At 43.0% G+C, this 27,104-nt stretch overlaps 1 protein-coding gene across 5 annotated transcripts in view; it reads right to left on the bottom strand.

Moving 5' to 3' along the window:
• Positions 1 to 19,852: 19,852 nt before the first annotated feature.
• Lsamp (limbic system associated membrane protein) overlaps positions 19,853 to 27,104 on the bottom strand; it is a 2,154,604-nt gene continuing 2,147,352 nt past the window's right edge. For all 5 annotated transcript variants that reach the window (XM_032899157.1, XM_032899156.1, XM_032899158.1 and 2 more), the window contains one exon: positions 19,853 to 21,967. In XM_032899157.1, coding sequence (XP_032755048.1) covers positions 21,870 to 21,967 — 98 coding nt within the window. In that variant the 3' untranslated portion in view covers positions 19,853 to 21,869. The remainder of the gene's footprint in view (positions 21,968 to 27,104) is intronic.

Below are 27,104 nucleotides of genomic sequence, written 5' to 3'. Positions count from 1 at the left end.
TGGTAAAAAAAATATAAAACCAAAACTAAATAGACTTATTTAACCAGTAGTCTCTAAAGTAGAATATGCACAAGATTGTTTAGTAGGATATAAGAAAAAATATTGGCAGCCTTTTAAAGGTTGATTATTTATACATGGCTTAATTATATATTTGTATAAAATAGAACTGTGTCCATTACAAGTATACATGTCTGCTGATACATACCACATCTAGTTTTTTGTTGCATGGTCTGGAGACTTGTAGAACTGAACTCTCCACGAATGGGTATTAAACACATCTCTCTGTAGAAGAAAGACACTTCTCTTTCGGAGCTCCAGACAGTTCAGACTTTGTCTCCCTCACATAGACTTTGTCTTGTAGCATATGCCCTATTCAGCACACAGGGCTTTCAAAACATTTACTCTTTATTTAAATATTTATTAATATGAACAGTAGGAGACAGATTGGACCTTGATCATTTATATATGTATTTAAATGGGGAAAAAAAAAACATGACTCTGTGATCACCAGGAAGTATAAGGGACAGGACCCGGCTGTTAGAATCACACTTCTTTAGAATCATTGTTAAAAGCAGTCATGTTCTTGTATCTCCTGCACTGGGTTACACGTTCCTCTGGCCCTGGAACTGAGTCATGTAGGCCCTCTACATGTGCATTGCTATGTTCAGTAGATGGTCAATGACTGTTGAACTCATGAACTTGGAAGGCAGAGGGCTTGATGTCACCAATAGAAGGCAGAGTTCAGGACTTGGGGGTAGGCTCTGGGGTAGAACTTAGGGAGAAGTGATGGTACAGGGTAATTTATGTTTTCTGACAAAGATCATTTAGACTGGATTATTATCTCTTTTAGATCCTGCATTCTTGTCCACATGAGGGCATGTTGCCACTCAGAGTTGGAATGTAAATTCATGATTCTCTAAATAACATCCCCACTCCCTCTTCTAAATTCACTCATGTGGGATTATTAGATTTCTTACAAACTTGAGCTGTATACAGCTCTGAAGGGGTGTAAATTGGCTTGGAAATGAGCAAGTTCTGATTTTTTTTTTTTTGCCTCAAATGTATTCTGCTGGATTTTTGTAAAATATATATTCAATCACCTGGCACTTTTTTTTTCTAGAACTTACAATATTAAAAGGAACTGTTCCATGCCTTGGTGGTACACCAACGAACAAGAAAATATCCTCTGCCAGTCTAGTAGAGAAGACATCGTACATAAGCCACAGTTCTGTAGGTTTTCCTCGTAACTCTAAGTGCAATCTAAATCTGGTGGCTTCATAAGGCTGTGGAGAGGCTTTGTCTCAAGGAGCTACTTAGTGATGGTCTTTCTGGGCCAGGCATACAAAGAGCTGTGATGTAGCAAGCACAAAGCCGTTCAGGTTGGAGCAGCTTAGAAAGGACAGCAGCGGTGTCAAGAAGCTGAAAAGAACCATCTGAATAGAACCAAATGAGAGGGAAGTCAGAGAAAGGCACTGAAAGGGAGGTTTGTCTCCTGCAGGCTTCTGTTTGCATCTGAAGAAATAAGAAGACTCAGAATCACCAAGGACCCTTCTGGATTTGAAGCCAGGCCCAGAGCCCCAGCTGCCTGTCTCTACGTAAAAATGTCCAGGTTCCTTGCCTATTAAAAACGCCCTGACATGTAAGATGACATCTAGTTTTTCGTCATGTTGCCCTAGGGATTAGAACTGGGGCAAAGGGGAGTTGGGATGTTATTTGTGTAAATAAATAGTAATGTGTTCTGAAACTTCATGCGGGTGTAGAGTAGAATATTAATAAGCACAGATGGTTTGCACAAGCTGATTTGCTTAAAAAAAATTAAACTAGCATTCTGAGTGCTTTTTGGAGAGTAGACTTAGAAGAGAGAAGCCAGAAGCAGGAAACCAACTAGCAAAACTGTGGTAGGAGTTCATGTTGGTGTCTCAGAGGTAGCAACACACCTTAGAGCATTCAAGGTGTGCTCTGGTGATAAAGGAGAGAGACTTAGTGGATGGGATGACAGGAAGAGAAGGTAAAAGCTGACCCTGGAGTTTGGCTTGAGAAACTGGATGAATGATGGGTCTCTATCAAAGATGGAGATGTCTAAAAAGGGCAGGGGATGAGGAGCTGGGCTGAGAACAGAAGGAAGAGCAGAGTTCTTGGACTGAAGGTGGGTCTTAGTAGGATGCTTTCCCAGCATGAGAGAGCTCCTGCGGTTGAACCCCAGCACTGCATAAAACTAGGTATGGTGGCACATGTCTATTATACCAGCACTGGGAATTAGGGGCAGGAAGAGCTCAAGTTCAAGTCCTTGACTGTGCAGTGATTTCAGACTGGTCTACGTGGCCTCCATCTCAAAGAAACAAGACAGCAAGTTAAAAGAAAAATAGTCCTCAGACGGCTAACATGTTAAGTATTAACCAGTTAAATGTTCAGCAACATGAACACATATATTATAGCTGTCCCATATAGTTATTATTGAATCCAGAACATGGTTTTGTTGTTGTCCTTGTCTGTTTGTTTGTTGTTTGTTTGTTTTAAGGACTCGAAGTTGCCTTTCTGTCTGCATTGTAGAAGGATTCCTGTTTTCTTAAGAAAGATCTGAGTTATGTAGCTCTCCTCCGCTTGCCTGTCCTCTCCTCCAATTCCTTACTCTAAGATTATCTTTTTTTTTTTTTCATTGTATGTATGTGAATGCACTGTCGCTATCCACAGAGACACCAGAAGAGGGCGTCGGATCCCATTACAGATGGTTGTGAGCCTCCATGTGGTTGCTGGGAATGTTTCCTTTGGGAAAGCAGTCAGTGCTCTTAACCACTGAGCCATCTCCAAGCCTTCATCTCCTTGGTCACTGTCCACTCCAGAAAATTTGGGAAGAGAAAGAAAGTGAGAGGAGAGAGAAAGAGAGAAGAGAGGTTTATGCAATCAAAGTGAACGTCCGAAGGAAAGGATGCTGTTCCCAGCTCTGAAATTTCCACCTAACGTCTGCCAATTGTCCTTGTCATCATCTTCATTGTTATTTTATTTGCTTTTAGGCAAAGGGTCTGGCACAGATCCACTTTCCATTGCCCTTATTAGGCTTCCTACCTTAACTTTTAGTTAAAGCGTTAATGGTCCTGAGGACTGGCTTGTGATCTTGAGTTTTGCAAAGTCCTTCTCCATCTGGTTTCATCTATGCATCTTCATGTTGCCGTGAGCGACACCATGCTCCTCGATGCATTATCAGGGAGCCTGTGATTTTGATTGGTTCTGTTACCAAAATATTTACTTTGGACCTTTGATTCAGATCACATCTTACAGAAAAAGAATATACAGTACATAGTTCCTCTTTTTTTAAACCAAATTATCTGTACCAAAACCTTGGCTTTATCGCTTACCAGTTATGTGGTCATGATCACTGCACCTGAGTTCTTTAACTGATATTCTGATGATGGTGCCCACTTGTACAGGCTATTACAAAATTCAAATTTAGCCCAAGAAGATCTCTGGTTTATTTTCTTGTGTGATTCTTTTTTTTTTTTTTGATTTGCAAGCCTTTTTACATTAACGTTTATAATATGTTTTCGAAAGAGAAACTCTTTGTACATGTTGGTACTAAAGATATTTGGATACTGAAGCAAAATGAGAATTCCTAATTGGTACAAGTAAAATAATATGGAAGTTAGTTCCTTGTAAACAAATTTAGTCATGTGTCAGGGTCTCTTTCTTCTCCTGTAAAATCATACATGAATCTCTAGGACCAGGGGACATCCTTAAGTGGAGAACTTCTGTAGATGGCTCCTATTTTTCTCCTTGACCAAGTAGGTGAGTTTTTCTGTTTCATTCATTGGACCATCACCATAGCACCCATACTGTGGTCTCAAGTAACACAGTCCTCCATTTCCTGAAGTTTAATGATGTCTCCTACCCAGGTATGTGGAATACATGTGCTGTCTCTTAGCCACACCCTTTCTTCAGACCATCCTCCCATTCTAAGTCCTTATTTCTCAGAGCAGTAGTCCCCTCCACTCCAGTCTCTATTTTTTTTTTTTCCGGAGCTGGGGACCGAACCCAGGGCCTTGCGCTTGCTAGGTAAGCACTCTACCACTGAGCTAAATCCCCAACCCCTCACTCCAGCCTCTATTAACCTTCCTTTCCTCTGAAAGTTCGTCCCTGTGTCTCATGGGTTCGTAGAAACACAGTGATTTCTAGACAATGTATGACAGGGTTGATTGGGTGAAAAACAGTTCTGTGAAGAGGCCGTACAAAAAGCACAAAAGCCACAAAAGCCCTCCAACGGCTAGGGAACCATTTTCTCCACCCGACAGCAGCACCAGACCCTCAGGTCCCACCCATGACCACCCTTGAGAAGCAGTGTCTGGGGATATTCTGTTTCCTCAGGGAAACCTCTAAAGGTAGACCGCTACACCAAGATTCCCGTTTTTAGAGTACCGTTAGCAGGGGAGGAATCCTGTCTAAAAGCAGTCGATTGAATAATTCTAATCCTTTAAAAGCTAATAAATAAATAATTAAATAAATGAAGAGCCGTCTGCTCCTCTACAGAGAGAATCGAGCCTCGTTACCTTCTTTGAATGGAAAATGCATCTGTGCATCCTCACGACTTAAAGCCAAGGAAAATGCATGCAGTTACTTAACTCACCCTACCTCATCTTATTAAAGTTGAATACCATTATTTTACTACCTGTCTTGTAAAAGCAGTGCATACCTGGCTCACAGCGGTCAATACATGCTTGCTATTACTGCTCTATCACTGTGATCATTCTCTCCATCCTGCTTTGGAATATACTAGAGGGATCAGAATCCCCCAAAGTGTGCTTGCTCAAGGCGCGGTGGTATGTGGTGCATGGGGTGGGTTGTGGTGGAGTACGGGGTGTGTGTGTGTGTGTGTGTGTGTGTGTGTGTGTGTGTGTGTGTGTGTGTGTGTGTGTGCTGTATGCTGTGTCCAGCCTCAGAGAATCCTCAGGTTGGCAGAAGCATTACCGCCATCTGCTGCTGAGTTTAGCCTACTGCTATTTGCAGGAAACAACCCTCAGGGGAAGAATGTTAATCAATCCTTCCCCTACAACATGCCTGTGGGCTACTTCTAATCTCGCCTGTCACGGAAAAGGCCAAGCATGCTGCTGTTTAGATTCACAGTGACCTGGATAACAAAGATGACTGCTCCAGCTACCCGGGAAGGGGACTGAGGAGCTCAGGAAAATGCCCTTGCACCCAGGCGTGGAGGAGCTGGGGCAGAGAAGCAAAGGAGACTTCGATAGGCTGCTGGGCTCCTAGGGGCTCCCCCACCTATGCTTCTTGATGTTCTGATCATAACAGCAGAACTGACTCCTTTGTTTCGGGAAAAGATCTATCTGTATTGGCCTGAGGCAGACTTCACCCCTCCCACATTCATCAGGAATCCTTTGCTTCCTCGCCGCGCCCATCCGTGGACGTCCAGGGAGCTGGCAGAAACCTGGCGGGGCTGTCAACTGCGGTGATGGGTGACGCCAAGTGAGCAGCCGCGGGCGCCCGCCCTCCTAGCACTTCCTGCCGCGCTGGCTGGTGGTGCGGGCTCGATGGCGCGCACCTCTGCCCCCTCGTGGCAAGTGCAAGCATCGCGGTTTCGCAGACAGCACAGCCGACCCGCACCCGGGGCGGGGACAGTGGAGTGTTTTTCAAAGGGATTTTTTTTTTTTTCTGTCTCCATTCAACTCCTGGGATCACAAAACGGGTTTCCGGGTTCACTCAGTTACTTATTAATGAAAGAAGTGAGGAGGGGTAAGGGGGATAGAGAGAAGAAAGGAGACTGTAAAAGCATGTTTGAGGTGAGGAAAGAAAAGAATAGGAAAAATGAACGATATTAAGAAGGGAGAGAGGCAAGGTGACAGTGACGAGAGACTGGAGTGACAGCAGAGGTTGTGGGAAGAATACAAGGCGCAACAGTTTGGGGCAGGGGTGGGGTGGGGGTGGGGCAGCTTCCGCTGAAGAAAAGAAGGGCGTGACATCCGGGAGAGGGGTAAAGGCTCATTTTGATGAAGTGAACCCTGTGAACATTTCAATAAGCCGCTCTCCTAGTTTACATCCCATTTTGGTTGACAGCTGCTGAAAATGAGTTTCCATCTTTCTGTCTTGTTTTAATATTCTCTTGTATCCCACATCACTGAGATCATTAGAGGCAGAAAACAATTATGTCATCCATCCCTGTGCCTGATAGAATCCTCCCGGCGCATGCTGGCTTATTAACTCCAGCCTTTCCCAGCCACTGCCGGGCCACATCTTTTTGTTGTTGTTCTGATTCATGCACAGTCACACGCACTCTCCCCTCTCCGCTGTCCTCTATGGACTCACGGACCCTTTGGGAAATAGAAGTGTAGCGGCAAAGAATCCAATTGCATGTGACGAATACTTTTCCAAGGCGTCTGCCACCTATTTGTCAACAACAACAAAAAAGTAAAGCTAACCTGTAAAGGCCACAGGGAGCCCCAAAAATCGCTTTGTTGGAGTCACATCTGTAACCCCTAACTCCTCTCCTTTGTCTTCTTTAAAAACAACAAAGGGAGGGAGATTTTGCTGGGTCTGTGTTGGCCTGATCTCCACACAAGCTGTAGAAAAGGTTGAAAGGAATTTTCTAGACACCAGCCTTAGTCACTACTATTTTGCCAACACTGCTGAATTTGGTTCCAAAATTGGAGAGGAAGGTCACATTTCAAAAGCCTGGAGAGGATGATAAAAACTGTTTTGGCAGGAGATTAATCATTGCAGATGGGTGTGGGCAGTGATGCCCAAACTCATTTACCATAACAAATGGTTTCATGAAAATGTTTTGGTCAATACGGCTTATTTTACCACATTGTGGGCTGGTTGCAGGGGTGGAATGGGCATCTCCTGAATCAGTGTTAGCAAGATTCTTTCCGAGGCAACTCTCAGGGAGTAAGTGTCCGTCTGGATCATGGCAAGGATACCTGAAGATAGAAATTTAGCTTGGAGACGAGCCAGTTTTCATTGCCGTCAATGGATTGTGTTGCAGAAAAAGCACCATAAAAGGGAAAAAAAATACTTTGGGAATCTGAAAATACAACAAACAAACAACCCCCCCCTAAAAAACCCCCAAAACAAACAAAAGCTAAAAACAACGAAGGCTGAAAGTCACTGAGGTGTCTAGGTGTCTAAGTGTCTATCGTCTTAGTTTCGCTTGGGGTCTCTGTCCTTTGGTGCTGGTGGCTAATTTTATAGCAGATCTGCATCTGAGTTTTCCATTGTCCAGGGTGCTGGTACAGTCTTGATGTTTCTTTGTTTCTTCCTCTTGTCTAAGGAGAACAGTCAGTTTGGGTCAGGGTCCCTTTTATTTTTTTCTTTCTGCTTATCTCCTCCCCTTGGACCAGAGTTTCAGGCGGATGTGAGCTGACTGTGGTGTTGTGTAGGTGCTATAACTAGAGTCCTTTTGGAAGAACAACTTGTGCTTAACCTCTGAGCCCTCTCTTTAGCCTCTTAGCCCATGCTTATAGTTTCCTCCTCAGTTCCCTCTTTAGAGGTTCGACCTCCTCCCTCCAAATGCACTGACGTGCACACAAAGGCACCGGAGGTTAAGGTTTTGACATATAAATAGTAGAGGGTGCAGTCTGTTAGCATCACTCTCTAAGCATGGTCACATGAGTTATTGGGCATTTGCTTTCCAGATTTCACAAGGATAGAGAAGTCTGCAGCGGGGAAAGAAAACAAAAAAAAACAACAACAACAACAACAAAAAAAAAAAACAAAACAAAAAAAACAAAAACAAAAAACCCAAAACGTCATTAGACACAAAAGATCCAGTAGGTCTGGGGTTACACCATGCAGATGGCTGTGTCACCTCAAATAAGAGTTTTTTGAGACTTTGTTCCCTCAACTGGGAAACAGACTAACTGCTACTGCTCCGCCATGGATTGTCTGCGAATTTAATCTTGCATGGATGCCTACGACAGTTAGTTAGAAGCCACTGTGTAAACTACCTGCTCTGCTTCACTGAATCTTCTTCCCACAGTTTATCTTCCAAGTGGTAGATTCCCCTCCTGCTTAGAGTCAGTGGAGTGGAGGGGGCATTGATGTACATCTGGGTTCCATTCCATCCACCCTGTGCTGCTGCAACAGAGTAACACAAAGGTCTGATCCACAGAAAACCTTGGCCTCTGTTTCTGGGGTGAGAATCAAAACTGGAGTCCCTGCTCATGTCTGACACTGAGCTATTCTTAAGACACAATCGCCACAGTTTTGGACCTGTATATACTGTTGTCTGAGGGTTAAGTTCTCAAACCATGTTTTAAGGGCAACACATTCAAATCACCCTGGGCAGTGGATAAAATCCTGAGTGCACAATGGATCCAGACACAGACATGTCAAGGATCCCAGCACCTCAGACCTATGGAAATGGCAAAGCCTTCCTTCCCCAAGCGTGGCTCAACATAGTGAAGCCTTTGTCTGCTCCAAGTGTGAATGTCCACGTAGGTTTCGGTGTTCAGTCTCTATCCCTCCTACTTTCAGGGAAAGGGCTTTACTGATGGACCCCTCTCCACTGCAGCCCAATAGTTGATTTAAGTCAGTTTTCAGAAGTTGTAGAGCCCTGCGTCTCTGTGACTCAGGCAGTCCACACTCTCTTTGCTTGGCAGATTTCTCATCTCATCCCCATTAGAGCTAATCCTTCACATGAGTCATGGCTGTGTCTTTCATAGAAAGTGTTGATGGGCTACCTCACTTTTGGTTTTTGAACGTTCTCTTGAACTTGAAATCGAAGTAAGTAACTGACCAAGAGGCTGAAATAAGTACTCATCCTTGCTCACCACAGTATCGCAGCACTCAGAAGAGCACTGGAAATATTTCACGGACCAGAAATATGTGACTTAGGAATGACAGAATGGATAGTGTCTTAACAGGATGCTAGCCAGTGCTAGCCAATGCTCTAAACCCGTTTTCCGTGATAGGAGGTAAGTGAGAAAAATTCTGGCGGAAGACAACGTAGATCTGAAAGGCAAATAGAACCAACCAACGAAACCAAAACCAACTAACCAAAGCAAACCAAACCAAACCAAACCAAACCTAACCAAACCAAACCAAACCAAACCAAACCAAACCAAACCAAACCAAACCTAACCAAACCAAACCAAACCAAAGCAAAAACAAACACAAACAAAACCCCACAACTCTACTAGCATTGAGGGGTGTGTGTGTGTGTGTGTGTGTGTGTGAGAGAGAGAGAGAGAGAGAGAGAGAGAGAGAGAGAGAGAGAGAAGAGGAGAGGTGAAGAGACCGAGGAAAAGAGGGAAATGAACTCAGAATAAATGTTTTTTTCTGGGAAAGAGGGATGGTTAAGGTACTATATGTGGCAAGGGATTTGAAAAATCTTCTTTGTGTTCAAGGAGAGGTTTCAGGACATCAGACCTTAGTAACCCCAATCGCTTCTCCATTCAGTTCCTGACAAAGTCTGGTTGGCCAGATAGCAAGGTCTGTGAAAGGGTCATGAAAATATTGACATATATCGATGTTAACCAAACCAATATTGTCTGTCTCTTGGAAGATAAAATCTCCATGAGGCAGGAGCTCGCTGGAGAAAGTAACTGGATGTGAATGTTGCCTGGTCCTCAGGTATCCCTTACCTGGGGGTTTGAAGATGAGTGAGCAAATGTTTGGAGACAGAGTGCTTTGCATCTCTGTAGTCTGGTTTCTCAAGACTTTCTCCTCACCTCCCATTGAAGGACTCCCTCACTACCACAGCTTTTCAAGTTGAGTCTCCCATGAGCTACAGTGTTTCTACTCCATTGTCCACAGCCAGAGGAGGATTAGTAGCATCCTCATCTCTATACCCGCATGCCTGCCTGGGTTTAGCTGCACTGTAACTCATGCGATAACATTTTAGGATATTTCTTTTTCCAAAATGGATGACACACTTAGCAAATGTTACAAATACAGGAGGTTTTAAGTAGGACTAAATGCAACAGTTAATGCTAATGAGTCTGCTGTTAGCGTGTAATATTCTTGCCGTTATAAAATCACGCATCACTGAATGTGGGACCTCAGTTTGTTCAACAGATGCCGGCCTTAATGGCCACATTCTTTTCCCATGGATAAGTTAGCTTTAGTTAAATGTACCATTAAAAATAACCATTTAAAATGTTAATGGGAACTATGACTGTAACCACCGGGAATTTCTGTTTTAACCTCTGCCTCATTATTTCATAGTTTCAGAAGGTCTCTGAGAAGGTGAGGAGCATGTTTCCCATGCAGTGCTTCACGTGAGAAAGGCGATATGTCTTCAGAACGCACGGGCCTGTGCTCTGAACACTGACTGTGTTTGGACACTTGTTTTCCTTTGTTCTCTTCTCCTGTGCATTCGGGATGTGAGGAGGCAGCATCGGCTAATTGGGATTCTTGGTTTCTTCAATCTTGATAGTGGTACCATTACCCTACCGTGCGTTGTGATTGAGGGAAGGAAACACCATGGTGTTGTTACATGGAATAAGAAACCTGCTAAAACAGGAAGTCTGGCTCGGGCTTGAGTTCTCTCTGAAAAATGGGATTTGTTAAAATAAATGTCTTTCTAGGCTGTGTCAGTCGTTACCCTCAAGGCACGCAGTGAACGCTGCAGAATGTGGGGTGCACAGCAAGAGAGAGGAGAGGCTCCCTCACCCCCCTCGTCTGACTGATAGCCCAGGCACCTCTGTAGTGGGCTGGGTCTGTGGAAAGGTGAAGTGGCGGGAGGAATTATAAGGCATTCTTTCTTCCTCTTTCCTTCCTCCCATTTCTCCCCTCCTTTCCCTTCTTTCTATGTTCGTTTTGATATGATATTATTTAGCCTAGGCTGGCCTTATAGTCACTGTGTACCAAACTCCTGATCCTCTTACCTCCCGTTCCCAATAGACTGACAGAGTAGGCTTCTCGGAGACATTTTCAAGTGTACAATCCAAGTGTTTTTACACAGAGGCAATGCCCCCCCCAACCTGGAAGGAATTCTTTGTCTCTTGATTATGAGATTTTTATTCTGTTTGGTTTCTGTCATTTAAGAATTTTCCCAGCTCCTCTTCTTTCCTCTGCCATCATTGTGCACAGTACTCCTGATTCGGCTTCTCGCCACGTCTTCTCACAAGACTTTCAGAATCAAGTGATTCCTGGCCAAGAAACAAAACCGAAATCATCCTATTCCTCAGTGGATTTGGGTGAAAACTGGTAACAAAATCAGGTACAACTCTAAGAGAAGTCACTGGAGGAGAATGAAGATGGGTCTGTAAGGATCCACACAAGACTGAGGGTTTATACTGAATTGTGGTGATCAATCAGTCCTACAGGGTGGATTTCAACATTTTTAACTTGGAGACTTGCTTGTGTCTAAATAAGGCTATTTGTCCAGTAATGAAATTTAGAGCTTTTCAAAAAATAAAAAAGGATTTGCTCAAATGTTACTCAAAGTCCCTATAATCTCCTGATGTAGTATAGACCCTTAGCCTGTTTCTTATTAAGAATTTAAAATAAACCTCCATAGTGTGGGTTGTGCTAATTGTCTAAGAGCTAAAAGATAATGAGAACAGAGAGGCCTGTTCTTAGTCCAAGGATCTAGAGACTGACTTGCTACTATGAGGGACTCTGGGTAGAATCCCTATTGGTGGCTGAGACTGTCCTGTGTTGGCCTGGTAGCATCATGTGATTCACACAGGAGCTGCTCTAGTCTGTAGTCTCAGTTTCCCTTCATCTAATATTTTCTTCATTCCTGAATTTCTAGTCAGGGTCACTTCTGGTATTTGAGCATCCTTGAGAAATTGTCTATTTTTGGTAGACAGCAACTCAGAGGTTTTCTTTGTTTTTGTTTGGGAAATAAGAGCTTTTGCCAGAAAGAAGCCAGAAGCTTTTCGGCGTGGGTGGCAGGCAAGGGTAAAGAGGGAGACCCAGAATGATATAAAGAGAAAATAACTAAAGTTTTACTTTGCCTTAGAGAAAATAAATAAACAAACATCAAGATTTTGACAACTCAAGAACTAGTTAACAGAGCCCTCTGGAGAAAGGTCGGATTTGAGAAAGTTGAGGCAACATCTCCCAACATGTGTTCTAGGACATAATTCCTAGCTCTGAGACCTTCATCAACTTGTTATCCTTCGATCAGAGCCGAGCTTTAAGGGCAAAAGGAAATAATTTAAGAATCAAAGTGGAGAGACGGCTTTGGGCTCTTAATATTGATGGATTACGGCTTCCTGTGTTTTCCATGTGTTCTGTAGGTGAGGGAAGGATCAATCTTTTGTTTCATAGCCGTGGACTCAGGAATCTCCTACAGCGATAAATGACAGAGGCTGACAACAGGTACCAGACTTGTGGGAGGGGCTGAACAATATTTGTTGGCACCTTGACAATCGTTTGTTAAGCTCAAACCATGGATTTAGCATCAGGTTAAGACTAAGAGGATCACAAAGTTGAGGAAGACCAGCCCCTTGGCTGGGAGATGAGGTTCACAGACTCCCCTGACCCTCAGTTCTCCCAGGCTGAGTTAAACTTGCTTTAAAACGGGTGCGTGTAAAGGTAGTGTTATGACAAATTTCCTTTGAGCCTATAGTGATCACGAAGATTCAGGAAGGTGCTAGCTTTCAAACCCTGATGCTTCTGCGTATTAAAGGATATAAAACCTCAGATCATCTGAGAAAATGTAAACACTTCAAATGAGTTTTGTAAAAGTGGGTAATACAAGTTTGTTTGTTTGTTTGTTTGTTTGTTTGTTTTTGAGGCTGACTGGTCTCTGCTTTCAGGCCCTGGATTCTTTCGGATCTTCCTCGTGACAGTTGTTCTTTTCTTTGTTACTGATATTGGATCTTTTGGAACACACCTGATGGTTTATCTTAATAGGTATCTCATCTGGAGGATAGCCATGCTAGAATGCTCAAGTCTAGAACTGAGGTAACTAGGCCAGTATCATTGTGGGTACCAGTACCAGCTTGACCTCTGGACCACAGAAAGTAGTTGGAGGTTGAATTTCGGCATGTCAGACGTCAGAGAGCAGTCTCCTACACCTATGCAATGAACTCTCCAAGGATCAACAACAGTTACTACATTTCGCATAAGCAAAACTCAGTTGACTTCCACAGGTTGAAACTACGCCCATGTGTTAGGAGAGTAATGCTTCCTCACACCATGAGCAGAGCCCACGTACCTTCATATGCAGGATCCCCCAGACCTCCCCTTTGACTGTTTCTGTGTGTAATCTTTTGCAATACTGAAATCCAGAGCTAAGGGTTCCTTCAAGTCCTTCCTGCACACTACGGAGCCTGGAGATTCTGTCAGAACCACTGGTCACCCAGTGTGATGCTGTCAGTGGAGCACAGATTAAGGCTGTCATCGCCTCTCACGCTTCTAGCCGGTGGGTGACCCTGAGGAGGCATCCTTGTTGGAGTACTGAATCTTTAACCCTGACTTTGATGAACACATTGTAGAAGGTCATTTTATGATTTTTTTTAAAAAAAGAATAAAATTCAGATATGTAGAGGCTGCGTCTCTCTGCTGCCTTCTCGAACCAGAAGGCAGAAGAAAAAGTTTTTTGTATTTGTTTTTGTGTTTTTTCCCTCTGAGATCTGTTTTGTTTTATGGGGGCTAAGCATCAGGGTTCAACCCTTCCTACATCCCCCTGTGAAGGAGCAAAGTTAGGATCCATGCTCCTGAATGGTTTTGAGACCCGATTGGATCCCTAAAGGTAAACTATGAACCCTCTTGGTCATTTTAATAAACAGTGAATTAGCTACCCTCCATTTTAATTCAACTGTGAACTGTCTGGTTCTTCTTTTTTCTCTTGCTAGTTTCTGTCTGGCCTGGGGCAATGCTACAAGGACGCTGTGAAGACCGTGACTATTTCCTGAAGCAAGAGTGGAGTGCATACTGGATTTTCATAAGTAGAACTAATGGACGACTTTGGGAGGCCACTTGGGGTCTCATTCAAGCTAACCCTGAAAGACAACTCCAGACATGGAGCTGTTAACCAAAGGACATGATGCCCTCTCGAGGTCGCAACCCAAAGACCAACTGGAGTTCTCCTTCAGGAGCTGTTCAATGCCTCTCTCCTCTCCCTGCAGCTCCTCTCTGGGTAATTTGCTCATACTTTTCTCATTATCCCTAAAGGAAGACAGAGGAAAACCAATACCATTGGTTCTCTTCGTTTTTATCTTAAGGGAAGAAAATTATGGTAAACAGTGCATTCGCTTCTGCAGAGGAAGCGTTGTCAGGAAGCCTTGCAGCCATTTTCCGGTATTTTGTCTACCTCTCCTAGCCTTGCTGTTTGCTGCTATTCTTGGCTCCATTTCTGGAGCCGTTCACCAAAGCCTTCAAGAGACAGGGCAGCCAACCGCAAGATCACTTGGACTCAGGTCAACCAAGACACATCTCCTTTTCACGTTTATTTCATTTTGTTTTAAGGTCACAGAAGAGCAGAGCATTCATACGTGTAAAGTAACAGAAGAGAGAACCAGAATTTAAATACATTTAAAATGGAAAAAAAAAGAGGCTTTTCTTTCATTTTAATTTTTTTTACACACATCGCTTTTTTTTTTTGTTTTTTTGTTTTTTTTGTTTTTTGTTTTTTAAACTTTTCCTTCACAGAGCTAGTATTCAGGGAAAAAATATCCACCCAATAAACAAAAATAAAGGAACTTGAGCGGCAAAACAATCGAACCAAAAAATGGCCATGTTTTTATATCATCAAGGGAAGATCAGTTCATGTCTACAGGGCTGGAAAAAGGAATATATTTTATATATATATTTATATGTATATAACACTGTTAATGAGGAGACGTTTAACCAAGAACAGGATTTATACAACCTTCAGGAGAGCGAATGGAAGGGGACGGGTGAAGCAGGGGTGGGGAGAAGTGGGAGGTATCCTTCCCTCCCCTTTTTATTTCCTCCCTTTATCCTCCCCCCTCCCAGCAAATACTTATGGAGCAGAAGGTGGTCAACGTTCACCAGAACAAACCATAATCGTGTTCTGGTGAAGAGCAAAGACTTAGGTAAGGGAGTTCAAAAGAGGCTTCTGACGGACAGCGAGGGGTTCTGTGGTACGCCAGGAAGCTAGCTCCATGGGTTTTTTCATTTGCAAGAAGCAGATTTTTTTTTTTTTAACCGTGCCTAGATATTACAAAGGGAGGTTTTGTGCTGGGAAGAATGTAGCCGTAGGGTGGACTCAGAAGCACCATCCAAAGCGCTGTGCCTAGGGAAGATGGATGAGCTTGGGGAGTTGTTTGGTGGGTGGGTCTCTCTCCCAATTACAGTGTCCAGGGTACCTTAAGCACACAGTATCCTCATCTAAACAGTGATCCTAAATCTGGAGGTGATGAATGAGTGAACTCTGCTCTTCGGTGTCCAGGAGAGCCCTATTCCTTGTGCTCTTTGGGGAGATTCATGAAAAAGGTGACCGGACAAGGTGTTAAGCTGAATGTTGGAGACAGAATGGGATGAAGAAGTGGGACCTACGCTGTCTGCTCAGTACGTGGCCCAACAGAACAATCCCTCGTTTACCGCTCCGGCAACTCTTCTTGTTTGACCCCCCTTTCTGGAAACTTAACTTTCACATTTGGTTCTAGCTTTTACAACTCTCACTCTCTTTCAACCTTGCCTCCCCGATAGGCTTTTGTGTCCTGTTTCGCTCATAGCTGCTTTTAAACTGAACCAATTCAATCTGTTTAAAAAAAAAAAAAAAAAAAAAAAAAAAAAAAAAAAAAAAGAGGCCTCTCTCTAAGTACTTGGTCGATTTCACAGCCTATTTCTTAGTCAAGTTTCAAGAAACTTCTGTAAGAAACTCCTTCCCTTGCCTGTTTCTCACACAACAGCCTTTTTGAACTTGCTTAGGACCAGCCGAGAACGCCCAGTGACTCGCATTTACCGTAATGAAGCACTTGGCCAAGAATAAGAGAAAGCTGATGTTTCCTCTCACATGCGCAACTTCCTCATTTATTACGTCCATAATGTCCAATCTGGCCATTTTCCTTCCTATGAAAGGCTATTAGGCGACCGTTCAACTGTTACATTTCCCAATATTACGAACAAGAAAGCCATCTCAGCTATTTTGATGCCCTCACTTTAATATGAAAATGTCCTTCCTCTATATCTCTAAGAAATTTTGCTCAGAAAAGAAATACAGAAGGGGTCCAAAGCCCCTGTGTTCTAGAAAGTGCTAAGTTGTAGAGATGGGGTGGGGGAATAGGCTTAGAGAAAAACCAGACACCAGCAAATGGCTCTGTGTGGGCCCTTGCGTGGGTGGCAGCATTTAATGAATTTTAATTCATATTCAGAATCAGAGAGTTTAGAGGTGGGAGAGACCATGAAGTGTCATTTCGTTTCTAGACTTTCCAGATGAGAGAACTAAAATTCCAGGAATGGGAAATAAATTGCCAGTGACAGCATCACGTGGCTTTTTTTGCGTGGCGAGATCCAAAGCAACAATCCTATTTTCCTGACTCCAATCCTGATAACACCTTTCATGTTACAGGTGCCTTTTGGCCTCAGTAGATAAATGTAAGCCTCAGTGTGACCAGATTTCTTCCTACAATAGTTTGGTAGAACATTTATATAATCTCTTTTGATGAATCTATCAGTTGTTTTGATTAGAGTAAAGGTATATGGGACACTTAAATCAGCAGGTACTTCAGAAAGGCTAAGAGAATACACCTGTGACACTCTATTCAAATGACTTACTTAAAACCCACAGGCATGTAGATACACAAGGCTGCCAGAGAAAATAGTAATGATAATGATGATAATAATAATAATAATAATAATAATAATAATAATAATAATAATAATAAATTCAGGGAGCTCCAGCAAGATATTTCTCAAGGATATAATATATTTCTTACATCGCCAAATTTGTTCAAATTGGGATACAAAGGTAATTCTTGAGTGTGGGTAAGTGTAAAGCAGACCAAAAAAATGGGTAGTGAGTGATAATCTGTACCTGTAAGTACTGGTGAGTCTGTTGGAACCATTTAAATAAAGATACAATATAATATGTATTAGCTGACAAGAAACCTACAATCTGGCCATAGGAGTCCTTCATATCCTAGTCCTCTTTCCTTCCATTTGCCTAGGGTTGGTTGGGTCAGGCTAGAGAATATTCACTGAGGCCAGCGAGAACTAAGGAGAGCGGGCTGCCCTTGGCTGGAAGGGCCTCTAAGTGTTCTGGGTGTCTGCTTCCTTTGGCTAAGGCAGCCATGTTTCGTACTTGAGGCTTTCTTCTAAGACCACTGACCTGAAAAAAGCTTCGGCTTTTGTCCCTCTTATTTTGGCTTCTTTTTCTTTAAGATTTATAGGTTTAGCTGAACTTGGGCTCTGCCTGAAAAATGAAGTTTACATAGTTTATATCATGTACATAAACTAGTGATCTACATTGATTTACACATGATTGGTGCCTAATTTATTAATCAGCACAGTATGCAAATGCGCTGACGAGAAATCAGGGATTTTAGAATAAGTTTTCTACAATATCCATAAACATTTCGCTGGCGTGAATGCTAACCCTAAGCCACATATGAACGCCAGCTGCCTTGCCAAGAAGAAAGCGATCTACATGGTGGGCAAAACCCAATTCTTTCTTGAGGTTCAGTTGGTGACATTGGAACAGCCTAGCTAAACGCCAAGGAGAATGGTTTACTTTTCTTCCCACTGGCATGCACGTAAATGTGAATTCATTTTGCCTTTAGTGAGATGTTTACAGATATGATGTCAACCATAATGGGGAATTTACATCACTTGGGCAGACGAAGTCTCTGAAGGAGAAACATTTTTAATACTTAAGCACGAAAGAGATTTCCTAAAGTAGGTTTGTGTTTCTTAACTTGGGGGTTTATCTCACATTCTTTTTTTTTTTTTCTGGTAGGTTTGTTTGTCTTCAGAGTTTTAATAGCTTTTTAGGTCAGATGTAACACTGCTCTTACATCGTTATAAAATCTGGGAGTTTACAGCGGAACCAAGACTAAATCCAGGCTGCGAATGTGTGAGGATAAAGAAAAGCATGAGGGCATGGTTCATCCCATGGCACTCGGTCTCATAAGCAAATTTCCTTTAAACAAATAATAACAAAGTGGACAAAAAGGCATCCACATATTTTCTAAATGAAGCATAGCACTTTTTTGTTTTTTTTTTTAAATAAACCAAATCCAATACCTCTCTTCCTTTCACGTTTAAGCAACCGTTCTACATTTTTTAATAATACATACATTATTGTAAATATATCATTTGTAAAGATAAGAGCTAAAGCAATACATACACACATTTTTTTTTTTTTGCACAAAGAACTCAAAGCCTATAAAGAACAAACTTAAAACTTTAGGACGAGCAGCCAATAAAAGCTGTCACATCACAGTCATCTCGAAGAGGACCCTGTGACTGTGTGTGGAGGAGAAAGAACTCGAAAGGCCATTGCATGCTGAGGGCTTTAGTTTCTGTCGGCAGAGGAGGTAAAGTCCATCTTTGGAGTCGAAACACACTTTCGTGTCAGTCCTCCAAGAATGTCAAAATCACGAGTATTGTTATAAGGTCTCTTTGAATTGCCTTAGTTGTCTGTGAAGTTAAAGGGAAAAAAGTGTTCCTGGTAAGGGGGGAAATATCTGTCTGACTTGGAAGAGAAGGTAAGGGCTAAGGGGGAAATCCTTCTGAACAGAAAACACATCTATCTACCTTTCCATAAGCTGTCATTCCTTTTGGAGTAAGAGATTTTAAGTTTCACAAGAACGATATGCCTCTCACTGGGCAAAGCCGTTTCGATCACCAACTGCAAGGAGAACAGAAGGTTCTGCAGTTGCAGAATCCAGAAGAGTTATCCTTCTTTGGGGCCTGCCCTGAGTCAAGGTAATTTCTATTTTTTAAACAGAAAGCTAAGGCTGAAGATGTTGTCTTAGGAATCCTGGCAAAGGATATGAAATCCGTGGGTGGTCCAGGCTTATGGGCGCGTTCCTTCACTCCATCCTACCTATTTGTTCCAATCACTTGTTTGCATTTTGATGACCGGGTGAGATCATTGGAAGGATTTGCAGCAGTCTGATGAATGTCTCTGCCAAGTATATGGCATCTTGGTGTAGGTCATCTGGCCCTAGTGATTCTAACCGTGCTTCAAAGAACGTTTCTTCAAGAAGGTTGACTTAGCAACCTTCTCGAACCTATGGGGCATATGGTGAGACCCAGGTTTTCTCCACAGGGGAGAGACATTCTTAAAAATCTTGTTGGAGATATGGGCCAACATCACATTTTAAAAGAATCTTTAGCTGTTTGTTCTATGGGTCATTACAATAAAACAAAAGGAAGGAATGGTATTGGCATGCCCAGGAATTCTTTCCAAAGGAGAGACTCTGCCCACAGAACCCAGAGCTTGTCCTTAAAATAGGATGGGGACCCTGAAGACCAGGTGCATTGTCACGGGTATCCATTTCTGAAACTAATGCTAAATGATGTTTTCTTATTCCTGCTATCTTATTCCAGCATGCACTCTTCTTCTAAGATTTTCCTTAAGGATGTGGCAGTCTCTTTAACATGGGAAACTCATATCCTTCAGCTCTTCTACAAGAGGACTAGACTGCTAGAGACATCCTTGATTGTCAATATATCATGTTAGAATATCGCGCACCTTCCCTATGCTTTACCAGCTCTTGATCTTCCATAAATACTTTTATGCATCCTGAGCCCTGTCTGTCCTCTGGATCATGTCAAAACTGCGAACCGTGAAGACAGGATGTGACAGATTTTATAAACTAAATGATGTAATTCCTTAGAAGAAATATAAAATCCTGCTCCAATTCCTTCTTTCCTTCCTCTTTTTCCTTCCTTCCCTTCCCTTCCCTTCCTTTCCTCCTTCCTTCTTTTCTTCTTTCCTTCCTTCCTCCTTTTCTTTCTTTTTTCCCCTTCATTTTATATCATGTGACAGCCATTTCAAAGGTTAGAAAACTTGATGTGCCTTGGCTCTGTGAGTTGACATCGCATTATGACCTCAGCAGTAACTCTCCATCCTTTCTAAGGTGAGTCACTTTGGGTGCTTCTATACAGTCTTAAGGGAAAGCAGTGGCTGTTTTCCTAGCAGAGATACCCACATGCAGAGAGGCAGCCTTCCTTTAAGAACCCCACCCCCAGGCCAACACTATTGGCATTATGGTGATGCAGGACTTTGGAATGGCTCTACTTCTGTTTGGACTCATCATCCCTTGCTTCCTTGTGGTTAAGCAAGTAGCTCGGCTCTCAGTGTTAGCGTCAAGAGGTCTCTCACAGATGTGAGTCTAAACAGAGTAGGGAAGGTGAATAAAATCCGTGCCCTAGTGGCCTGGTTTAGGACGCTGACTGGCCTCTATGGGTAATGGTGCCACACCCATCAGCAGTCGGGGAGGAAGCCAATAAAGCAAGCGTTAGCCTTGAACTGGAGGATGAGCATCCACAAAGGAGATCAAAGCCGGAAATTCCTATTCTGTGATGACCAATACTTTGCATCAGACGTTTAACCACCTCTAGAGAAGACTCGGGTGTCTGTCTACGGTTCATGTCTCCTTCACAGTATTTGATTGGGTCAACAATCTCCAATCAGTGGCGTTATGGGGCAAATGCAGTGTTACTTGAAGATTAGTGAAGGGGCAAAGCAGGCCTGCCTAGGGTCACCATGGGCTCGTCCTTCCCTTGGGGGTTATCATTCAGATACCCACTTGTTTCTGGAGATTTGCTCAATTGGCACTGCTCCTCTCTGCAGTGAGGCTCAGCCTTTAGAAAGCCATGAAACTTACGGATACTCCAGGTTTATGAAATAAGAGTGAAATCAGAGACCGTCTTCTTCCTCCCCTAGGTCATGTCATCCAGGCCATGGATCTGTCCCTGTCTGCTCACCCCGTTAATAGTAGGCACTTTCATGTACAGTGACATTCTGAGGGACTCCCAGCTGGGTTCTGAAGATGAGACCAGGGAGGGTACAGGGTCCTGCCCTCAGAAGGTGCACAGCTTGGTTTGAATGCACACTGATGTCACGTGACAGCCACGAAGCGGGGAGGGATTCTGCTCCATGCCTCCCATCCAGCCCATCTCCCCCAGCAACTTGTGACAGCCACACCTCACAACTACAGTGCAGGACAGTATCTACAGCACAATGAGTCTATGTACACATGGACCATTCCCCTGGCATGCTTTAGAGAAGGACACATACACGCTCACACACATGTACATCTACGTGAGAGCGAGGGACTTGGGCACACGCGCACAGTGGAGGAGATGACGATGACACTTCCTAGCCTCTGTGGCGGCATGACTAGTGTTCTGGGTTGCCGGGGCAAAGGGAGGCAGGGTAGAGAAAAAGGGAATATTTGGAATGGGTGTGCTGGAGGATAGAACACATTGGAGGGAAAAGGGGATGTTCTTAAAAGTTAGAGAGGTAATGGAGGCAGGGAGCCCGAGAAAGACTGGACACAGGTTTCCTTTGATAGTCCAAAATGGCTACACATCAGCTCAAATGAAAAACAGAATAAAAAGATTATGGAAATATAAACACCAAAGGCAAGACCATCTTTTTTTCCCCACAGATGAAAATGGATGAAGGAAGGATAAAGTGTGGGGGGAGTTAATATCCATCTGGTACTCCTTGAATAGTCTCATGTGTACAACATCAGATGTCCTTAGCAGGATGGAATCTTTACACAGCAGTCATTTGCTTAGAAGATAGACACATATTCTGGGAGAGGTTTTCCCACCCTAAATTATACTCAGATTTTTATTGAAGGATCTTAAAACTGTTTTTAGTGTTGTATTTTCTTCATTTTTTTCATATCCCCCCTTCATTTATAAACACACAATCTTGTGAAACAATAGTCTCCCCCCATCTTGTACTTTCTCTCTCTCTCTCTCTCTCTGTATCTGTGTGACGCATTTTTGTGTGTTTTTGTAATTATTTTTAAATTTTTATTCTATTAACATTTGCTGAGAAGGCAGAACAGGGACGCTGCCAGCAGCCACAGTGGTACGGCCAGACTGATGGATCCGTTGATTCCTCTCACCGAGCCGGGTCCTGCAGAGCAAAGGAGAAAGAGAGAGAGCATGAGTATCTTCTGCCGATTGACAGCTGCATAAAGGTGACGTCATAGGCGAGGCATGGCCAGGAGGCACGGCACGGCCGGCCATTGATGTCTAGTGTCATTGTTCAGGATGGGACCCATCTTTTAAGTTCTGCCCTCTCTGAGGGTCTTCAAGTATGCGAAGGTCTCTAGGTTACTTTAAATATGAAGCTACTCCTGCTGGAGAAGTTGCTAGGGTGGCTGCCATGACTCTTTGGCTAGCCTCCTCGCCCATGCTTCCCACGTGATTCCAGCAAAGTCATTACTGTGATGAAGACCCCAAGCACTGGTGTCGGTCCTTTAGGAGCCAAACACAAGGTCTCCCTGCAGACATATCACAGCGGCTGCCTCAATCTCAGAAGGGCTCGGTCATTAGTCTCATCAATCTCCAACTTCTTTGTTTCCTAGGTGACAGGCCGGAGTGTTTAACGGGGAGTGGGTGGGGATTATAAAGAAGCATTTATACATGGGTCTCCCCTTAGCAAGTTTTTTCTTTTTTTTTTAAAGTTCTATCGTCTCACAGAGAAGCAAAGGTCCTCCTACCCAAGTTTACCACCTTGGAATGAAGAAGAAAACGAAAGACAACAAATCCAGCCAAAGTGTGGAGGCTCGGGGACAGGTTCAAACCTGGGGCAACTGAGAATGGGCCTCGCCTGGGTTGATTCTTGGAACATCGTGCTGGGTCACTCAGGTTGCCAATGGGGACAGAATGTGGGGGAGATGAGTTTGAGTTTGAGGGCATAGTAGAGGGGAGGAAGGGAGGAGAAGGGGAGAGGAGAGGAGAGGAGAGGAGGAGGAGGAGGAGGGGGGAGGGAGGGGAGGGGGGAGAGGAGAGGAGAGGAGAGGGAGAGAGGAGGAGAGGAGAGGAGAGGAGGAGGAGAGGGAGGAGAGGAGAGGAGAGGAGGAGAGGAATGAGGCTTTGTGTACTCTTGGTACTCGTAATACTGTGGCAGAAATGGGAGGTCTGACTTACAACATCATCACACACATTTCTGATCCTATTTCCTCCTTTCATGTGGCTGTATTTAAATTTCATTGAAAAAACAACCAAAAACAACAACAAATAAAAAAATCATTTTTCCCACAGAAGCGACATTGGCTTTGAGGCTATAGACTTAGACAATGATACTCAGAATAGAAGTTGACAGGGCTGTAAATATGGGTCACTTTGAAGTTTTAGGGGCCATGTGTGCAGACTCTGTGTGAGTGTGCGTGTGTGTGCGAAACTGATGTCATGTGATTACAACGGGAGCATGTTCTAGTCTATGACATTTTACCAAACTGCTTAAAATGCATAAGATCCCAGAGAGTGTAGCAGGGAGAACTACTGAATTAAAGAATGGCTTCCTAAATTATGCTCTGTGTAAGGAGCTAAGGCAACATGACAGCAGTACAGCACCAGCTGAGAAGCCACTGGATGATGTCACAACATATTGTGGTGCGCGTTCTGCTCAGAAAACTATAAATATAAGTGCACATCCGCGTGCTTACTGAAACAAATACTGTTTTCCAGAGAAACGTAGAAGGAACTGAGAGTTACATCCACAGTGATGTTTCCACTGCTCATCAGATTTAGCCTTAGTGTCTGACTCCAGAGTCACTGTCGCCACCACATGGCGAGCTGCCACAGTGAAACTCAGCAGGGAGTGCCTCCCTTAAGCATTTGGTGGGTGAAATTCTGGTTAAAGCAATGCTAAGTCTGGAGAGAAATCTACAGGAAGATGGAGACAGTATCTTTTTTTTTTTTTAAGTTTGATATTTTGGCTAGAGTGCCGCAGAATGTTGCTTAATAGGAAAATATGAACATATGCAAACTTTGAGCCTTTCGATTATGCAAAATGAGCTTTGTCTGGAGTAAAGCTGTGGAACCAGAATAAACAAGTTAAATATGTATCAATTCTAGTCAGCTCGCTCTGTGATCTCCTCAGCGTCTATGGTGTCACTGTAAGAAGAGACACCCTGACTGCCTTCAGGTCCAGCCTCATGAGGGTTGAGGTTCAAAGCACTGTCATAATTGTTCATGAACTGCTGATGTCAAGTGTCCTGATAACTTCATGCAAAGTCTGCTCTGACCTCCTCTCCTCGGCCAAGCTTTCTGGGTACCTGGGACTGACTGTCAGCCTCTCTGGGCTTCTCTCCTGGTGGCAAAGCTTTTCTCTTGTATCTTTTTAGTGGCTGTCTGTATTCTGAGGCTTTCAGAATTAAAAAACAAAACAAAACAAAACTGTACACAAATGAAGGTCTCATATGCCCAAATGATTTGTGTTTTGCTCTAGTATGAAACAGAAAAGCCCAATTTGCTTCTTTCTGTAGCCTCATTGTTAGTGCTAGGACAGGCTATATTGTTTGCATCTCAAGATTGAGTAGTATCCATGGACAGCTAAGAGAGCTGGCCTTATCGTTTTCTTCAAATGGTAGGAAACATTAAAGAGTTCTACTATTGAAAAGCATAATGTTTTTCCTAGGAAGCTAGACAAACACATTGAAGTCAACATCCCTGTTAATGTGTATGAATGTCTAGCTGTTTACCCACCCATCCACACAAATAGGGAAGTTCACACCCCCTATAAATACGTACCTATACATATATGATCTATGCATATATTATTGGCCTTTAAATACATAATACAAGCTAACCACTATTTCCCTATGCCACTGTATGTTGTAACAGGCATCCCCAGTATGCATCTGTCAATAGTTTTACATTTTATTCCTGATAGCCTTGTTATACATCTGAAATTTATTGTATACATCTGGTAAGACACCTTTGCCTCTACCAATTATTTATTATTTATTAAGTTCTCTCATATAGCTACTTAATGTGCCCGTGTGCCATAATTATTTTTGAGATTAAATAAACAGAACGGAAGCATCCCATAAATGGGTAACAGTTGGGGAATTATCACAAGTTAGGTGTGCAATTATAGATGCCTACGACTGCATAAGAGACTACTCCAGTTAATGGCTAGTTCAGGGAAGAAACATCACCACAAACATCACCAATTATGTTTTAGTTCACAGTCATGAAATTCTGCTTATTTACTGAAATGCAAATGATTGATAAATCTCTGTTCCTGTGACAGACGGCCACGCTCGGCAAGCGCTCGCACGTACTGACCGCTGCGAGGAAAGCACAAACCTGTAAACACAGGCAAAGAGCAGTTCGAAAGCTTGGTACCCGGTCTTCATACCAAGGAGAACAACCACACCAGGATGGTTAACCGTACTCCGTACGGGCATTATGAGCATGCGCACATGCTGGCCTGGGTGGAACTTGGAACGCGTTCCGGATAGTATCCACAGCACAGAAATTCTGGTTTCAGAATTGAATGAAAAACCAACTCAAATCAAAGATATTTGTGATTTGGATCAGGTCTGAAGAAAAAAAAATCCCAAACGTTCTTATTCATTTATTATGTGTGTATGTTTGTACATGTCTGCATGTCACCCCAGGTGTGTGGCCAGAGGACAACAAATGGCAGACAATTCTCCCCTTTGCCAGTGTGGTCTTGGGGACCAAGCTCAGGTCCTCTGGCTTGGCAGCAGGTGGCTTTAACCACTGAGCAACCCGGCCTGTACTGGCTTGGGGCTTTTAAGGCTTATTAGTAAAAGTCAAACTTTACCTGCAGGAACATAATAAGTCAGAAATGAACATTCTTAAGGGTCTCAAACTCAGCCGAGGGACTGTGTCAAGGTATGAACACTAGAGTTCATCTTTTCGTGACCATGTTTGTATACAAGCAAAAACCTGTAATTCATGGCAAAGTTTATTAAATATACTGAAATTGAAGAATAGGATTTTTTGGGGCGGGGGGGGGCAAGTTTCTCTACTGTTGATCCAATGTAGGATTCTGAGATCGTCATTTTGCTTTTCTATAAAGTCTCAAAGATTGCACAAAATATTTTCTTCAACCATCTATTTTGGCAACACTTTTTAAGTCATAGAACAGTCGTGGTCTCACTTTTTTTTTTTTTTTTTTTTTTGATTGTGACTGGATATATTCAAAGTCATCTTTAACCATGCCCGCAGTGATCCCCGGAAGTCCATTTCAGCCAATAAGAAATCGGAATCAGTATCAATATGTTTTTGTTTCAATTATATAAAAAGAAAAATATTTTTGGAATTCTTAAAGGCTGATGGGATGACTAAAAGTAAAACAAAATCTAAACAATAAAGGAAAAAATATGTTAAATAATGGAGATTGACAATCTATAGAATCTCCCAAATATTTCTGTTCTGTGGGTTCTACATATGTTGGTGACCTCAGAAGCCATGTTGAAGGCAAATGCGATAATGTTGACTATGGCGCCACCTGCTGTCCATATCCTGTTAGTACAGTTTCCTCTCTGTGAACTGGGGCTTGAAGCCTATTGAAACCTAGCCTGGGGCGGATAACATGGGCTTTGAATTCCACACCTTAAATGCAGGCTCTTCTCGAATTTACTCTCCATCTTTACCCTCTAGAAAGTGGTATTTTGGTCAGCTGAAGCTCTCTTGTAAATTACGTTAAGAGCAAAACATCTTCCTCCTCAAAGCAGGCATGATAGTAGACCCGGTATTTGGGAAGTGGAGGCAGGAGGCTATGGTCAGCTTTGTACATATTGCTAGCCTGGAACGCACAAAACTCTGACTCAACAAACAAAACAAAACAAGCAAAAAACCAAAGTAAAACAACAAAATGTACACAAAAAGCAATATCAAATAGTTTCCCACACCATTTATGAAAAACTTAGCTACCATTTCTAGTCACACCCGATATCGTAACATGATGATATTTGACTCAACGCTATTATACCTGATGTCACCACCCACATCCAAGTCCTGAGGTTCCACATGTCACCAGGCAAATTAATGGATAATTTGTAATCATACTATAGGGGAGAAGAACCCTGTCTGGAAAATATGTTCCTGGTTACCTCTTATCTGCTAAGACAGTGATGATCTGCAAAGACAGACCACCCAGGGGCTATATAGGTCTGAGCAGCCATCACACCTCTCTGGCTTTTGGATCCCAGAGAGCAGAAATTCCCCCCAGTAGGTTTTTACTGTTGGTGATGATCACGGTCTTCACTCCCTTTGTGTGTGTGAAC

This window comes from Rattus rattus, chromosome 4 (genome assembly GCF_011064425.1).
Source record: "Rattus rattus isolate New Zealand chromosome 4, Rrattus_CSIRO_v1, whole genome shotgun sequence".
Taxonomy (NCBI): domain Eukaryota; kingdom Metazoa; phylum Chordata; class Mammalia; order Rodentia; family Muridae; genus Rattus; species Rattus rattus.
The sequence above is the reverse complement of the archived record's forward strand: the minus strand, read 5'-3'. Positions and strand labels throughout refer to the sequence as shown.